Source organism: Culex quinquefasciatus, chromosome 3 (assembly GCF_015732765.1).
Source record: "Culex quinquefasciatus strain JHB chromosome 3, VPISU_Cqui_1.0_pri_paternal, whole genome shotgun sequence".
In the NCBI taxonomy this organism is placed as follows: Eukaryota; Metazoa; Arthropoda; class Insecta; order Diptera; family Culicidae; genus Culex; species Culex quinquefasciatus.
In genome coordinates, this window is record NC_051863.1 from 145,295,150 (window position 1) to 145,313,016 (window position 17,867).

General features: G+C 45.2%; 1 protein-coding gene across 2 annotated transcripts; it reads left to right on the plus strand.

Moving 5' to 3' along the window:
• The first annotated feature begins 341 nt into the window (after positions 1–341).
• LOC6045809 (breast cancer type 2 susceptibility protein homolog) lies at positions 342–17,070 on the plus strand. 2 transcript variants are annotated; one of them, XM_038262046.1, is made up of 6 exons: positions 342–1,182; positions 1,237–2,068; positions 3,448–3,860; positions 3,987–5,025; positions 14,824–15,811; positions 15,873–17,070. In XM_038262046.1, exons 1-6 carry the CDS (start codon positions 486–488, stop codon positions 17,004–17,006), a joined length of 5,103 nt encoding a protein of 1,700 aa, XP_038117974.1. In that variant the 5' UTR covers positions 342–485; the 3' UTR covers positions 17,007–17,070. The 2 variants fall into 2 exon arrangements, with proteins under 2 accessions (XP_038117974.1, XP_001863104.2); XM_001863069.2 differs by having other exon boundaries at positions 3,448–5,025.
• Positions 17,071–17,867: the final 797 nt, after the last annotated feature.

A 17,867-nucleotide genomic window follows, 5' to 3' on the forward strand; every position in this document is an offset into this window, starting at 1 on the left:
CGTTTTGTAGATCTGAACAAAACCTACAAATTGCTTTTAAAAGATTGTAAACATGTTGCGTCGTTCCAGAGAAATCGACAAATTAGAAAAACGTAACGCACCGCGTAAAAAGAGGTTTATCTGTACTGTTTTACGTTTCGTACCGTGGACCTTCGGGTCGATCAGTAAAAACTGTTTTTTTTCTTGGTTATTTTAGTTCAGCGTGTACGTTACGCTGCAGAACTGCGCTCGCTAGCAAAACTCTGTACAATCGTTCTGTCAAAGAGCCGAGTTCAGCACCACCCTCTTTCTGCAGACAAGTCGTGATTTTGTTTTTGTGAAGAAGCGCGCTGTCAAAACATCCGAAAACCAAAACAAACCCCGCGATTTTAACTTTCCGCGTTTTAGTTGTTCAATTTTCTCCGAGATTTTCAGCTGTTTTCGGTGGTGATTTGTGTTTCTTCCATGACCCAGCTGCGCAACAGGTGCTCGGTCCCGTGTACACCATGGAAGAATCCATCGAGCACAGCCCGAACCAGCAGCGGACCAGAAGGTCAGGCTACCGGTCCATGGTTCGGAAGCGGCACTCGCGGATTTGGAACGAGTCCAGCGAGCGATCGGTGGCCAGTCCGGCGCGGAGGGTTTCGGAGGAGAGTTGCCCCGTTGCGGTGAGCAGTAATTTGATTTATTTCGATGTGAACACCGAGCGGATTGAGTTGAGCGATGCGGATCCGTTGGCTCAGGCTGCGGTGCTGGAGAAGGCCAATCGACTGGAGCGGGAATCGGTGGTGCAGCCGTCGCAGGAGTTTCTGAGGAATGTGCGGAATAAGTTTGTCAAGATAGATGAAGTGATTGAGGTGGATGGAGTTCCGGATTTCGAAGAGGAGAAAGGGCCCGTGCAGGTTAAACTGGAACCGGTGCAACCGAGTACTTCTAAGGTGAAGGCAAATTATAGCTACACTCAGTTCGATTTGGACACGCAAATGCTGGACATTTTGGAGGGCGCCGACATGCTGGCAGGGCTGGGAAGCTGTCCCGAGCAGCAGGAGCTGAAGGAGTGGAGCAGTCCGCCGAAAGAGGAAGTGAAAAATGAACCGGTGGAACGAAAGCATTCCAAACGAAGGTCGAAGGTTGAGAAGAATAGACGATCGAAACGGTACATGGATGTTAGGCAGTCTTCTTTCACGAGAGATGTTTCAATTGGTAAGATTTGTTCAATAATTTTATTTAAAGCTTTACAAAAATGTATTCTTTTAGCACCCGACTTTCCCACACACCCAGCCGACCTCAGCGCATCAATCGTGCTCGACTTCGAGTCCGACTCGGACGCAGACTTTGTCGTCGACTACTCGCGAATCATGTCCACTCCGCTGCGTCGCCGGCTGGCGCAAATCCAAAATCACATCGAAAGTCCCCCGCAGCAGGTCAACCGCGCCAGTATCAAACGAACCTTCTCCAGGAGGCGAAAGTCTCCACCAATCGCAGACAGTCCCCAAACGCCTCCACCCGCCGTCGTTCGACGGCTAAGTATGGACAGCAAAGCCTCCGAACGAAACGAGCTGTCCTCGGATGAGGAAATGGCCGCCACCCAGATCGACCCGGAAGGTTTGATTCCGCTGGAACCGAGTCCGGAAAAGGAAAGCTTTAACGCGAGTCTGCTCATCAAGGCGAACATCAACCAGCTGTCGCAGTTTTTCTCGCAATCCGTTGATGTTCCAGACAAGTCGAAAAGCACTTCCCGGGAGGCATCGTTTCATACGGTGGCACCTCTGCCGTCGTCACCGCCGATTTCACTCTCTCCTACCGGATCACCGCGAACGGTGAACATCGAATGGTTGTTCAGAAGTGAGACGGAGACGTCGGAATCGAAGTCGTCGTGCGGTTCCAGTTTCGAGGAAGAGCAAGAAAAAGATGATGAAGTTGTAGTCAAAGCGGAACCGGACGAGGCTCTGCATCGGATGCTGGACGATGACGATGAGTTTCTTGTGCAATTGCCGGCCACGCAGAAGGAAGTGGTTCCGAAGGAAATCGTTGAAAAGAAAGTGGGCGAGAAAGTCGATGGCGGCTGCGAGAGCGGTTTTGTGAAAAGGTAAGTAGTCAATATTTTAATCTTTCTTGCAAAAATGCATTTTCGTAAAAAATACTCCTCTCGAAACAGTCCTACCAGTTTTTTTTTTTACCTGAAACCATACACTGAATCCGAATGCGAGTTTAAATTTGCTTTTAAAAGTGTTAGACATTTTTATCTTTCCCTTTATGAGTAGGGGAAATATACCCATTCTCAGCACAATAAGCGGTCGTGTCAGAATGATGCTGAATAATCTGGAGTGTTCCTTGAAATTTACTAAAATCAAGTACAGTTGTTGTTCGGTAACTGGGCGTTGTTTAACTGGGCTGCTTTTTAACTGGGCCGTAGCCCAGTTAAAAAACAGACAAACGTCAAAAAACCAAAACAAACCAAAATGACCGAGGGGTTAATGGATGCAAAAATCATATTCAATAAATAAAAAAAACTTTTTTCAAACTTTTGTTTAACTTCAAGTTACAATTAAAGAAATATGAAAACTAAGCATTGCAAATAAGATTTAGTAACTTTTATTTTTATATTTCATCTGGAAAATATTATGCATCGGTGGTCCCCCCGTTATTTTTTGTTCGAGCAATATTCGGTGACTGGGCTACGTTCTCAGCCCAGTTACCGAATAACTACTGTACACCAACCAGTAGACGGCTTTTTGTGAACATTTCTGTTTAATTTGACTTTTATTAAAAGTTATTCTATTCCTTTACAAGCATTAAAACAATATTTTCCAAGTGTATTCTAATCTGACGAGACTGGGCTCCGCCGATTTTTCTATAAGAGGAGAAAAGCAACTCGCGACAAAATTTTGAGGCTAGGAATTTTGACAGGTATGATTTTCATAAAGTATTCGCCTCCTTTTCTCACCCACAGTAAACCTGGGAACGAGGTAGCTGTCAAACTAGGCCAAAATGTTAAAGTCACTCACAAAATGAACTTTGAGTGATTTGAGTTCATTTCTGACGTCACGATTTTCTCCTCTATTTTCGGCTGAGTTCTTTTTTCTTCCAGCGCTCTTTTGTGTCTGCTAGAGAACCTTCAAAGAGAAATGACATGGCACTCAAACACAACAAAACTCGTTCTCTTGCCTTGTCTCTTTCCCGCTCATGTGCTCATGTGGAACTCAATTTTGACAAGTAATTCGAGCGCTGAACTGAGTTACGATGCTTCTCTCTCAGGTTCTCTAGTCATTTCTCTTTGAAGGTTCTTTAGTTCTTGAGCTTGAGCCGGTTCATATGAACGGTTCGCTCGAATCAGCCCATATCTAGTAAAAATCATCACTCTTAAAATATTCCTAAAACTTCGGATGTTCTCTTTTCAACAGGAGAAAAACTAAAACACAATAATGCCCCTACGAGTTTAAATTTTTATATTTCCTCTTTTTACAGACCCCAATTCATCGAACCAACCCATCCACCTGTCTCACCAGAACCAGGTCCCTCATTCGCCAACGTTCCTCCACCACCACCCACTTTCAACGGCGTCGGCGGTGGCTTCCAAACTGCCAGCGGCAGCGGCATTCGCGTGTCGGCAGCGTCCCTCGCCAAAGCCCGCTCAATTTGGCACGAGGAGGACGCCAAGCTCGCTCGGGACGAATCCTGGCAGAAGGTGCTTGCGCTCGAGGTTGACAAATGTGAGCCAACTGCTGCTGCAGGGGGATTTCAAACGGCACGCGGTGGAACGATAAAGATTTCAAAGGAGGAGCTTGTTAGGGCTGAAACGAGACTTCAGGAGGTTGAACGGGAGGTCGAAGGTGGTCAACGGGAGGAACCCATGTCGTTTGGGTTTAAAACTGCCAAAGGTGGTGGAATTACAGTTTCGAAGGAAGCTCTCGAGAAAGCTGAAACGCGACTCCAGCAGGTTGAACGAGAGGTCGAACGAGATTTTTGTGAAGAACCGACTTCGTTTGGATTCAAAACCGCCAAAGGTGGTGGAATTGCAATTTCGAAAGAAGCTCTCGCGAAAGCTCAGCAGAGACAGCAACAGTTCGAGCTCGTGGATGAGGGCACATGCGCAGATCAACCGGTTTCATTCGGATTCAAAACAGCGAAAGGTGGTGGAATTGCCATTTCGAAGGAAGCTCTTGCAAAAGCTCACCAGAGGCAGCAGCAGTTTGAACTCGAAGCCGAAAGTGCGACACCGACGAAAACTGGAGAAAATTCCGCTCTGACGAGAGCCCAAAAGATTCTCCACCAGGTGGAGCACCAAAATGAGAGTGCATCACGGCGAAAAGCTTTCGTACCACCAGTCCAGAAGGCTTGCGAACCCGCCCCAGAAGATTCAACCTCAAAACGCCTTCCAGACGACGAACTCGATCCGGAAACGCCGCTAAAACGTCCAAAACCAAACCGACCTCCTCTGGCCAGCTTCTCGACCAGCACCCCAAACCTGACGGCGGCGTCACGGCGGCCGGAACAACCCGCCAACGACGTCGAAATGGCCGACTTCTTCAACGACCTGGACGACCGCCACTTTCACGAGCTGTTCTGCGAGGAGGAGGAGCAAGAACCTCCAAAAGATCGCCGCACGCGTCCCCCGCTGAGGCAGGTCCGGCTGGCCAGTCGCTTCGAGGAGTGCGAAGAGCAGCAACGGCCCGGAAGTGCCCAGTGGGACGACAGCTTTGGCGAGGTGGTTGCGAAGCTGAGTTCCGACGGTACGTTGGTGGGGGGAGCGGTGAAGGTGGCCCAGCAGGTGTTGGATGCGAGGCGGCTGGCGAGGGAGAGGCAGCGCGAGTGTGGCGATGGGAGGACCAAGCCGGAACAGGAGCGGAGGCCGAGGTTGTACGAGTTTGTCAGGCGGAAGAAGCAGCAGAGTGGGCGGATCAGTTTGAGGGCGTTTGTGGGAGGGGAGAGAGTGGGTGGTGGTGCGGGTGATGGTGGTAGCAGCAGAGGTGTCGCGGAACGGATAAGGATGCTGAGCGTGGACAATGTGGCCGAGTTTAAGTTTGAGGTGGAGGCGTTTTATGGGTGAGTACATTTTTTGTCGTGAAATTGCGATAACGTGTTATGTTTTGAAGTTAAGCCTACTCTTTTATGTGTGAAATACATCTTATGATAAAGTTTTACTAAAATTAAGGGGGCCATGAAAATTGACCTTTTTTCAAAAACAAACTACACTAAAACCCCGGTTTACGCTCAGGCGTTACGCTTTGTATTTCGTCCAAGGGGAAAACCACTCCTGCACAGTGCCCCAAGCAGGCTGTGCCCCAAAGGTGCCTGAAGGGTGCCCGAAGGTGCCCGAACAAAGGTGCCCTGAGGTGAAAATCAACAATCAATGGGTAGTGCTAAGCAACCATCATATCAAATATGTTTACATTTTTTTGAATTGTCAGTTGGCTTCCAGAATTCTTTTCCAATCGATTTGTCTTTTTTTGTGGAGGTAGCGAGTGGATTCCAACAGCTCGTGAAACGGTGCCCGGAACTATGGAACATGGAAAGAAGGAACTGCAGCTCGAGGAGCTCAATACTGAGCTGCTAAAGCTGCGCGTGGTACAGATTTGAAGTTTTCTCCTTGCTGCCCAAGATCCGTGTCGTCCGCAAGGCCATTGCTCGGGGGAACATGGAAAAGGCAAAGGAGAACCTTGGGAGAACAAAGAAATAAGTGTCCCTGGATATACGCACCAAGAAAACGAGCGCCATGCGCAAAGCCTTGAGCAATGAAAGCGCGCCATGTTTTCCCAGCAGAAGTGCGTCGTCAAGTCTTAAACACGTCTACTTTTTCGTTTAACAAAAACGCTTGAATCGCGGAAGTGCTGCCTATGCGAGACTGACGTTGGCATGTACAAGGACCACATCCTGAAGTATCGCGACAACGATTCCCGTCCTACTCGAGATCCTACTCTTAATTTCGGCTATAAATTCATTATTTTCTAAACTCTGTGAAATTGAATCATGAATAAAACTTATTTATAATTGGACATTTTCTTTATTAGCTTTTATGTTAGCCAGTATATCAACTCTCTTTTCTCCCGTTGTCAGCTATCAGTGGAGGTAATACTTCGCCGTGTCCTGGGCGTTATCCATCGGATTTCTGTACGCATTATGTGGCACGTCATCAAAGGGGGGCAGGTTCACGATGCGAACCTCCTTGCCTTGTTGATCAACGCTGCGAGGTGTTCGTCTTGAACAGCTTAGTTTAGTCGATCTTTTTATCATTGGTCGTGATGATGTTCCGCCGGAGGAATCCCATAACTGGCCCGCTGAGCAAAGTTGCAAGCTAGAATTGCTGTTGTTCCACAAGCGGACGCTGTTGGGCAATTTCACGTCAAAATGATTCTCTTAACAATCGTATAGAGGGAAAACCACTTCGACACCGTCATCACGAATTGAAAAATACTGAAAAAACATAAAACTGACTATTCGAAACAAATTTTAGGCCCGTTGGCTGAAGTTTTAGTTTTTCAAACAAAATTTTCCTCTCCAAAATGACAATGTTTACAAATTGTATGCTGATTACTAGGATCATTTGGGTCTGCTTGATATGCTGTCAAAATCTGTGCCAAACTGTGCCCGAAAGGTGCCGAAACGTGCCCGAGAGGTGCCGAAACGTGCCCGGGGCTCTTTGATCAGAGTGGTTTCCCCCTTGATTTCGTCAATTTCTCTGGAACGACGCAATATTTTTGCAAACTTTTTGAAGCCATTTATACGTCTTGTGCAGATCTACAAATTGCTTTCAAAAGAATGTAAAAACATTACACTGTTTTCGAGAAATCAGCCAAACAAAAAGCGTAACGCCTGCGCGTAAACGGGGGTTTTAGTGTAGCCCCTTCCTAACACCTACATTAACTGCCTTTTAATTAGAAACTACCAGCTAAATTGCGTTTCCCTAACACAGACGTGATTTTCTAGAACCTAGAACGTATGCTTCAATATTACATGGCTTTCCGACGTACTGGGATAGCTTTCTCGATTGAATGTAACGAACAAAGCTTTTTAAAGTAGTTGTATTGAAAATGAATCTCACTTACGATTTCAATATTTTTATATTCGTTCGTAGTTCCCTTGTAGGCAGCCAAAAATTATTGTGTCTTTATTTTCACATTGATGCATAGTAAGTCCTCTTCCAGATTTTGTAGCAAGCCCATGAAAAGAGATCGTTTGCTGTTAAGTTTTGTCGTCACAACAGCTCCCTAGCAATTTTCTCGATCTCCTTGCTATTTCCTTCTACCTCGATCGAATTAAGTGCGCGGCACCTGCACAGGTTTTCTTATATCGGTCGTTCTTTTTATCGGTTTGCTTACCAGCTCCCAAACAACCTGTTTGTTGATGCCAATCGCTCACGATCTGCGCCCCACACGCTCTTACGCGGGCTGTTCTTGTGATTTCATTTGTCATGATCGCGTTTTTACGTGTGAATTTACGTGCTATGTTATTAATCCGGGACCGTGGTGTAGGGGTAAGCGTGATTGCCTCTCACCCAGTCGGCCTGGGTTTGATCCCAGACGGTGCCGGTGGCATTTTTCGAGACGAGATTTGTCTGATCACGTCTTCCGTCGGACGGGAAGTAAATGTTGGCCCCGGACTAACCTAATAGGTTAGGTCGTTAGCTCACTCCAGGTGTAGGAGTCGTCTCCCTGGGTCCTGCCTCGGTGGAGTCGCTGGTAGGCAGTTGGACTAATAATAATCCAAAGGTCGTCAGTTCGAATCCCGGGGTGGATGGAAGCTAAGGTGTAAAAAGAGGTTTGCCTCAACAATCAAGCCTTCGGACACTTAGTTTCGAGTAGGAATCTCGTAATCGAGAACGCCAAGGCAATGCTGTAGAGCGAATAATTTGATTTTTTTTTGATTTTTTATTAATCTATGTTCACGTTAACCTGTGTCAAAACAGGACTGTCCATACATTCTAACACTATGATTGCTGCAAAATACTTTTGATCCAGGTCTGCGTTGACTGTCAACTGCATCGTATGGACAGCACACCTCAGACTTTCCGTACCGTAAATTTGAATCCAAATCTGCCGTTGCATTTGATATGTTATATGCTTTTACAGTATGTAAAAAAAGTATTTACACCCCTTGGGCACAATGCACATTTTGTGATGAAACATGTAAACAATTTAAAGTTTGACAGAAATCTAGTACTACGTTTTGTTCAGAAACTCATGCCGAACATTTTGCTTCACAATGCTCATGAAAAGATGATTTCTATGAAAAGTTATATAACAAATACTATCACAAAAATAAAAAAAGGTGCAAAAAAAGTTTGTAGGGTAGGGTAGTCATCAATGAGACACTTTTGGTTTTCAACTTTCAAAGATTTTTGTGTTTTTTTCATCAGCATGTTTTAATGAGCTTTATATTGCATTTACTTTCTTTTAATGTGTTCTAACATTGACCAAAATATGAGATCGATCCGACATCTACAACCAGAGTTATTCAACTGTCTCATTGTAGACTCACTTGGCAGGAACAATGAGACAGGTGGGGAACAATGAGACACTCTACGAAAATCAATTTTTTTCTAGTAAAACATCATGTTTTTGTATTGTTCCTTTGCAGGTGACTTGCCTTGAACATTTTTAAGCAATTTTGCCAACATGAAACTTTAATTAACAAAAGTTATACTAAAAAGTATTTAAATTTTGTAAAATTCATATATGTATACCAAATAACTTTGTATGTTTGGTTAAATGAAGTTAAAACTCTATAAATATGCCAAAAATCACTTCCAATTCATGTTTTGAAAGATTTACATGGATTTTGAAAAGTTTAATGAAGAAAAATCAAAGTGTCTCATTGTTACCCATGGGCTAAAATGAGTGAGGAACAATGAGACAGCCCTGGATTCTGGGTATATTCTAAATTTTGGTCAAACCTAATGAAAGGACATTGTAGCCCAACTCAATTCCTATGGAACGTCGAAAGAAGTTTGAAGAAATATTAGTTTTGGTGTAAATGGCAGCCTACGAGCGAAAACGTATTTTTTGTCCATAATTTACTTTTACACCCCAGAATCAAACATTTATGAATAACTTTTCAAGGGAGCGTCCTTAACCAAAGCCACTATTATAGCAGACGTGTTTCCAGTAGATACTCCTTTCCCCCAAATATGAGCCTGATTGGTTGAAACTACGACTTGTGAGAGCCATTTTATCATTGTTCCCCGTGTCTCATTGATGACTACTCTACCCTACACCATTCGAAAAATTAACATAAATAAAGAATTGTTATCCGAGCATTCGTTGGTGAAGGTTGTCTGAATCAACATGACTCGTCGCGTCCCGGCGCAAAACGCCGGCAATATTGCCCTACCTGCGGCTCAAGCAGGCAAAAAAGTGGGAATTTCCAAAAGGAAGGTTGAGGCCTCAACTGATGGCCAAAAACCGGGAATTTCCAAAAGGAAGGTGCTTTTGGAAGTGACATCGAACAGCAAAAAGACGAAAAAGAGCGACGGTACTGTACCGATGGATGAGGAGGAGGAGAACTCTTCGTCGCACGAGGAGCAGCTATTGAAGAACAACAAGTTTGCTGGACTGCCTGACGAGGACCAGGTAGCGGAAGCAAAGGAGAATGAAGTGAAACAGCGAAAGGAGAAACTGCCTCCTTTTATGTGAGGCAATCAGCAGCAACGATCGACTTTCGTGCGGGGCTGGTTGAACTCATCAAGTCTGGGAAAGTCCTAGGCAACATTCGTCTGTGTCAGGACGGATTTAAGGTGCTGGTGCAATCCAGGCAGCACTATCAACTGGTCAAGGATTACTTGACCGAAAACGAGGCGGAGTACTTTACCCATGATGTCGTCATGGATAAGCCGTACAAAATCGTCGTCAGAGGTCTGTACGACATGCCAGTGGAGGAATTAGCTGCCGAGCTAAAAGTTTTGAAACTGGATGTGTTGGCCGTGCACAAAATGAGCCGACGCAACAAAGACATCAAGTACCGTGACCAGCTCTACCTGCTGCATTTGGCTAAGGGATCGACGACGCTTCCTGAGCTGAAGGCAATCCGAGCGGTTTTCAACATTATCGTGTCGTGGGAGCGATACCGACCAGTGCATCGTGACGTCACACAATGCTTCAACTGCCTGGGTTTCGGGCACGGAGGTAAGAACTGCCACCTAAAGCGTCGTTGCGCCAAATGTGGTACCGATGCGCACATCACATCCCAGTGCATCCAAGATTCGCTGGTGAAGTGCCTCAACTGCAACGGTGAGCACTCGTCAACCGACCGAAAGTGCCCCAAGAGAGCTGAGTTCGTGAAAATTCGGCAGCAAGCATCGACGAAGAATCAGCCTCAGCGTCGTAGAACTCCTCCAGCCCTGGTGGAGCAAAATTTTCCACCTCTTCAACCGCGACGCCAGGTCCCGAACTTGGCACCGTTGCCGTTGGATCCCAGGAAGAGAGCTGAGATGAATCATCCACGGCCGGGTTCCAGCCAGGAGCCGAGACCGCCACCACCGGGCTTCAGCCAGGAGCCAAGACCAACCCAAGAACCAGCAGTTGAGGAAAATGGTAATGATCTTTACACCTCAACCGAACTCCTCAATATTTTCAAACAGATGTCCGCTGCACTGCGTGGATGCAAAACCAAGACCCAGCAGATTGAAGTGCTGACCTCGTTCGTCATCCAGTATGGATCGTAGGTCCCTCAAGCTGCTGAATTGGAACGCTTGCTCCATTAGGAGGAAGAACTTAGAGCTGGTGGATTTTCTTCGCGAGAAGGAGATCGACGTAGCTGCCATCACGGAAACTCATCTGAAGCCCGGTGAAAAAGTTTATCTGCAAAACTACAAGATCGCGACGCAGCTCGACAGGACCACCTCTGGAGGAGGAGGTGTGCTGCATACTGCCCACGTCAGGTGAATGCCAGAGATGGTTCAGCAGCAAAACTGAAGAGCGATATCCAGAAGCTGACACGGCGGAGCGCAAAGTACATCATCGCTGGTGACCTCAACGCGAAGCATGAAGTTTGGGGCAACAGCAGGAGGAATCGGAACGGAGTGATTCTGCACAACGATCTGCAAAACGGATACTACAACGTTGTGAGTCCGGATCGTCCAACGAGGGTGGCTCGGTCTGGGAATCACTCAATCATCGACTTCTTCATTACCAATATGGCTGAGAACGTGGCTCATCCTGAGGTGTTTGAAGAGTTGAGTTCTGATCACTATCCGGTGGTTGTGGAGGTTGGAGCTTCCGTTACTCCGCAGCGGCAACCAACCCGGAAAGATTACCACAACGTTGACTGGCAGCAGTTTCAGCAAGTGGTCGACAGCAACATCGACTATGATCAACACCCGGAAACTTCTGCTGATATTGATCGTTCGCTGGAGGTGATCCAGCAGGCTATCAACCAAGCAGAGGCTGCCAACGTTCGGGAGGTTCCTGTTAATTTTAAGGTAACTGATATTGACGTAGATACTAAACACTTGATTAGACTTAGGAATGTTTATAGGAGACAATATCAACGGACTGGGGACTATGACAAAAGATTTCAGTGAACAATTTGAACAAAATCATACAAGACCGACTTGACAATATCAGAAATCAAGAATTTTCAAAACATGTAAGCCAGCTTGGGAATTATTCAAAACCATTTTGGAAACTTTCAAAAGTTCTTAAAAACAAACCAAAGCCTATTCCTCCTCTTATTGTTGAGGATTCTCCTTTGATTACATCCGAGGAAAAGGCAAATGCACTTGGGCTTCATTTTGTTAGTTCACATAATCTTGGCGCTTCCATGACCAGCCGTAAAGAAACATCAGTTGCCAATAGTATTTCAACAATCAATGACTCTACCTTTGAATTTCCTGCAGATTCCCATGTTTCTGGTGAGGAAGTCAAAGTTGCAGTTAAACAAATGAAAAATATGAAAGCTCCAGGCTTTGATAACATTTTAATCTAGTGTTGAAAAAACAGAGTGATCAGTTCTTTCAACATCTAGCCAATATTTTCAATAAATGTTTGCAACTTGGTTACTTCCCCACCAATTGGAAACTGGGCAAAGTCATACCAATTTTGAAGCCTCAAAAGATCCAACATCGCCAACAAGTTATCGTCCCATTAGTCTTTTGAGTAGTCTGTCCAAACTCTTTGAGAAGGTCATCTATTCAAGGCTTTTGGATTTTACCAACGATAATAATATAATTTTGAATGAGCAGTTTGGCTTCCGAAAGGGCATAATACTGCTCATCAGCTTACGAGAGTAACTAAAATCATCAAGCAGAACAAGCTTGAGTCTAAATCAACTGCTATGGCTTTGTTGGATGTTGAGAAGGCTTTTGACAATGTTTGGCATGATGGTTTGATACATAAACTGTATTTATACGGTTTTCCAATGTATCTTATCAAAATTATCCAGCACTATCTTTCGGAGAGATCGTTCAGGGTTTTTCTGAATGGGATTGCTTCTGGATTATTCAACATTGATGCTGGGGTTCCCCAAGGAAGTATTCTTGGCCCACTTCTGTACAATATTTTTACATCTGATTTGCCTACTCTTCCTGGTAATGGTGTGTTGTCACTTTTTGCTGATGACACTGCCGTTATTTATAAGGGTAAAATAACCAGATATTTAGTTGGCCGTCTTCAGAAGGGTCTTGACGTTCTTTCCGAATACTTTGGCGACTGGAAAATTCGCATAAATGCAGCCAAAACTCAAACCATCATTTTTCCACTTTCCAAATCGGTTAGATTTGCCCCAAAGGATGATGTTTTGATTAAAATGAATGATGTTTCATTACCCTGGTCAAAGGAAGTTGTCTATTTAGGTCTCATACTTGACTCGAAACTATTGTTTCGGCAGCACGTAGACAAAATATTGAACAAGTGCAGCATTCTCATCAGGTGTTTGTATCCTTTAAAAACAGAAAATCAAAGCTATCTTTGAAAAATAAGCTAGCAGTTTACAAACAAATAATTTACCCCGTTATTGAGTATGCAGTACCTGTTTGGGAGTGTTGCGCTAGAACTCATAAATTGAAGCTCCAGCGTGTCCAAAACAAGGTAGGGGAACTATACCCTTTCTCAGCCTATTTCTATTATCGGCCTATCAGCACTTTGATAATGAATTACAGCTTTCATAAAGTATTTTTGACTGTTTCAAAGTTATAAATAGCTCAAACAAAAGTGAGCAAGCAACTCTCAGCAACTTGATACATCTGAAAATGTTGATTTCATAGCGGAAAAAGGCAAAAGTGATGAGAATTGGTCGAACGGCTTAGAGTGATTAAAATGGGCATATTTCCCCTACTCAAAATGGTTTTGAATGTTCCTGGCTGGACAAGATCAAGTGAGGTTCATGAATTAGCAGAAGTAAAAATGTTGGATCAGAAGATTCAAGAAAAATGTTTGAAATTCAGGGAAAAATGTGCTATATCTGAATACCCCTTGATTCAAGGATTGGTTTAGTTTATGGTTAGATTAAGTTAGTTTTAGGTTAGGTTATGTTTTCTTGAAGAGCCACAGCTGACCACTTATTATGTAAACCAAATGTAATTATTTTAAGAAAGATTCAATAAAGTATATTTAATTAAAAAAAAAAAACATAAATAAAGTTATTTGTTGACAAATCACCACAAATCCAGTCTCTCAACTCCAAATAGGCATCCTTGATTGATTAAAAAAATAATTTGGATTGAATATAAAGTTTACAAACTACTTAGTATAAAAGTTTATATAACTCTGGAAATTCTATATAAATCTTATTTAAACTTAATTTTGCAAACTTTAAATTTAACTAAATGTCAATAAATTACCATAGAATTGCTAAATAAACATTTTGGAGTGGGTATAACACCGTTTTGTTTTTGATTTTTGTAATAGTATTTGTTATATAACTTTTTATAGAAATCTCTTTTCATGAGCTTTTTGTAGCAAAATGTTCGGCATGAGTTTCTGAACAAAACGTAGTACATACTAGGTTTCTGTCAAACTTTAAATTGTTAACATGTTTTATCACAAAATGTGTATTGTGGCCAAGGGGTGTAAATACTTTTTTTTACATACTGTATATGACGCTATCACCTTCTACTCTTTGAGGAGGAGCGCGTAGCTCAACTAAGGACACAAAGTTGAACCCTACTCAGATCGAATGGTGAATGTAGTTGAGCTTCGCTGTCCACACTGACAATGCTGTCGTAATGTGATCTCGTGTATCCAGGTTTTTAAGCGAAGATGGCGTTCGAATGGCGAACATCCGAAATGTTAAAATCGCGCAGTAGCCTTAGTATCCATTGAACAAAAATTGACCACCCCGAGAGTGCTGAGACGTGTACCGCGTGTACCACGTTACGGGGTCAAAAATTAAATGCCAGTGTACCCTCTCATTTCCCTTCTCTCTGGTTGTAATCCTTTCTGCCAGGTAGCAGAATTTTGAGTCCATCAGCACACAAGCGAATTGAAGCTCGTAAAACACCAGATTCGATAAACCCAGTCAGCCACTTTCGCACCGAATCCGAAGACGATGTTTTCACAAAAATGGGTGGCAACTTTTCCCGTCGTTCAAATTCTTCCTTCTCGCTCATATCCACAGGGAGGTTAGCGAACTGGTTTCCAGACGACTTATGAGCGTCCTTGTTCAAACTGCCTGGCTTTGCAGGCAGCGCATCGGCATTCTTTAGCTTCTTCAAATCTGACGATCCTGCTGGTGAGGACCGCCTCTTTTTCTTGTCGTGAGGCATTTTTGCACTTTTTCGCACTTTTCAGGAGCTAATATCGAGGAGTACCTCTCTCGTTGTTGGTTCCCAATGGAATATAGTTTTTCTATCTGAAACATTATTTTTTCAGGTTGTTCTTTAACATACATTTTCCTATTTCCATTTTTCAGCAAACAATTTGCTCAGGAAAACACCACCGGAATCCCCCTCGGCGATCCGGACGCCCTGATTCACGTCATCCTGGACGACAACAGCCACGTCGGTCTTCCGGAATTCACTTCCGCCTTCCTTGCCGCTCCCGGAATTGACCCCACTCTCGTACCTTCCGGATGGATCGTTAACGCTTGGAAGTGGATCCTGCTCAAGCTTGCTTCCATGGAACGGCAGCTACCGAAGCTCTTTTGCGACGTCACAAGTCCGGTAAATGTGCTCGATCAGTTGCTGTTCCGGTACCACGTGGAAATCGACTGTGCCAAACGATCGGTGATTCGGAAGATGCTGGAAAAGGACGACGTGCCCGGAAAGCGGATCGTTCTGTTTGTGTCGCGGGTATTCCGTGGACAGAACCCGTTCGAGGCGGAGGTTGAACTGTGCGACGGATGGTATCCGATTAGGACGGTGCTGGATTATCCGCTGACGGAGGCCGTCCTCGGGGGACGGATTGTGGTGGGGACCAAGCTGATGATCCAAGGTGCCGAGTTGTTGAACTTGAACGAGGGTTGCGCACCGTTGGACGTTCCGGTTGACGTTCGGTTACGAATTCACGCCAATTCAACCCGAAGGGCACACTGGTTGGCCAAGCTGGGGCTGTACCAGGTGCCCACAAGCTTCCTGGTGTCGTGCAATCACATCGCCGATCGGGGTGGGCTCGTGGTGCGGCTGCAGCTGTTCGTGGTGCGCGTCTATCCGCTGATGTACGTGGACAAGTCGCAGGGTTCTTCGGTGCTGCGGTCGGGACGGGTCGAAAGAAGACGCAATCTCGCGAGTGATGCGAACCGTTTTGACAACTTTCAGAAGCTGTGCAGTCAGGTGCAGAAAGAGCTCGAGAGTGAACGGGCGGCGGTGCGGAGGAATGGACGGATGACGGTGACGAGGTCGACCACGACGGCCGAATTGTTGGAGATGGTTGAGGCCGGGCTGGATTTGTCGTACATTGAGGTTAGTTGTTTTATTTAATATTGGAGAGCGTCAGTCAAACCCCCACTCTTTCTGCTTACAGTACGACATCTCGGCGACGCAACGTGATGCGATAGTGGACCTGCAGCGCCGCATGCAGGAGGAAACCGCTCAGGAGGTCAACCGGCGCGTCAAAACCCTTATGGCAAGTGGTGGCAACGGCAACAAGAGGGCCATCGACGGGGGTGCGTCCGAATCAGGCAGTCGCATGGTCACTCCTTTGCTCAAAGTTCGCGTGGTTGACGCACGGAAGCCGGAGAAAACCTTGCTGATGTCGATTTGGGGTCCACCGGAAGACTTGGGTGAGGTTGTGCAGGAGCGAAGGGTTTTGGAGGTGGTGAATTTGACTGCGAATGGGAGCAAAAACGGCGAAATTCAGCTGAAAGCGGGTAAGAGTACCAACTATCGAGTGCTGGACCGGATGCAGTTTGATCTTCCCGAGGGACATTTTCGAAGGTTGACAAAGATTGTAGATGTTGATCGGAGTAGTTTTCAACCGCTGTACAACGAGTTTGACACGGTGGGGGTGGTGGTTTACGTGGGCAATTCGGACACGAAAAAGTTCCAGATTGCTTACCTTGCCGACGCAAGCATGAACTTGCTCGGCGTTCACTTCTGGTCCGGGATCAAAGAGTACGCCTATGAAGACGTGGTAAAAGAACGATCGCTTCTTTGCGTCTCAAATTTACAATGGCGATCGTTCAGCCAGCAAAGCACGATTCCCAGCTCATACGCGACCGAATACACCACCTTCAGCGAGCACCCAAAGGCGGACCACCTCAAGGAAGAACTTCGAACGCTGAAAGCGACCCTCGAAAGCATCGACCTCGAGCAGTTCTACCGAGACTGCACCGAAAAAATCACGTCCGCGAAAGACAAAAAACTTCCCCGATCGAGCAGTTTCAACACGCCCCTCCGCAACTCCAGTGGCGGTGGCACTCCGGCGCGAACTCTGCTTGGCAGCTGTAACGCGCGGACACCGAACAATTACGCGCCCTCGCTAGTTGGCCAGCCGGTTAGTTTGCAAAAGCGCAAAATGGAACTGCTGGCGGCGGCTTACCGGAGTCCGCCGAAAAAGTCGCCGATTGTTTTGCGGAGGAATCCACGCGCCGGGAAGAACTTCAAGACGCCGATGAGGTTGGAGGAGAAAATAGAGCGGGCGCTCGCGAATGATTAAGTTTTGTAAATGTTTTGTTTGTTATCGTTATCCGAATGAGTAAAAACCTTTGTGATTGACTCGATTTTCATTGTTTTAAATTAGAAAAAAATGGGAAACAATCCTTTTTTAAAAACCCGACTCGAATACAAGACCCCTTCTCAGAAACATCTCGAATCTTTCGATCAACTGTTGCCCAACTTTGCCACAGAAAAGTCACAAATGGAAGTTTATTAGGAAAGTTTAGTTTGTTATTTGCTCAGCGGCAGTGTGGCCAGCAAACGGAAAGTGCATTTAGAGACCAGGATCGCTCTCGGACCCAATTCGGTATGGCCCAGCCTCTCATTGGCGATATTTCTCAAAGTTGTAAGTGACATTGGCGTGCCTGCTGTGGTGGGGTAGCATGAGGCAAAATTGTTTTTCAGAATGATTTTTTTTTATGTCTGGTAATTTTTGTTCTTGAAACAGTCTATTAAAGTTAATTAAAAAAAAATTGAAATGGCTGAATGCTTTAAAATTCTCAAAAAAGAAAAAACTTGTTCATTTATTAGTTTACAGAAAAAAAAACCTGCCGCCTTGACTCTCTAACAACGATACACAAACTTTCCCAACTTTCTGCAGCATGTTTCCACTGAGAAAGCCCCTCCCACCACCCAACAACCCCCATTCTCCTCCATCGCTCGTCATCGCTTCTTCGAACTATTGATTGATTGTTCACAAAATGTTTCATTCAGTTGTGATGTTTACGACATATCCAATCCATTGGCAACTGTTGTCATCGAGGGACGTTTCGGTTGTCGTTTTTGGTCACCGTTGCAACGTCTTTGTTTTGAGGGGGAATGAATAGCGATGGAGGAACAGAGGGGGTGAACTTTGTGGCCA

Excerpts from the sequence above, each read along its gene's own strand:
- LOC6045809 (XM_001863069.2), top strand. The coding sequence starts at position 486 with ATGGAAGAATCCATCGAGCACAGCCCGAACCAGCAGCGGACCAGAAGG. Across the intron at positions 1,183-1,236 it reads CACGAGAGATGTTTCAATTG|CACCCGACTTTCCCACACAC; the intron begins GTAAGATTTGTT and ends GTATTCTTTTAG. Across the intron at positions 2,069-3,447 it reads GAGAGCGGTTTTGTGAAAAG|ACCCCAATTCATCGAACCAA; the intron begins GTAAGTAGTCAA and ends CTCTTTTTACAG.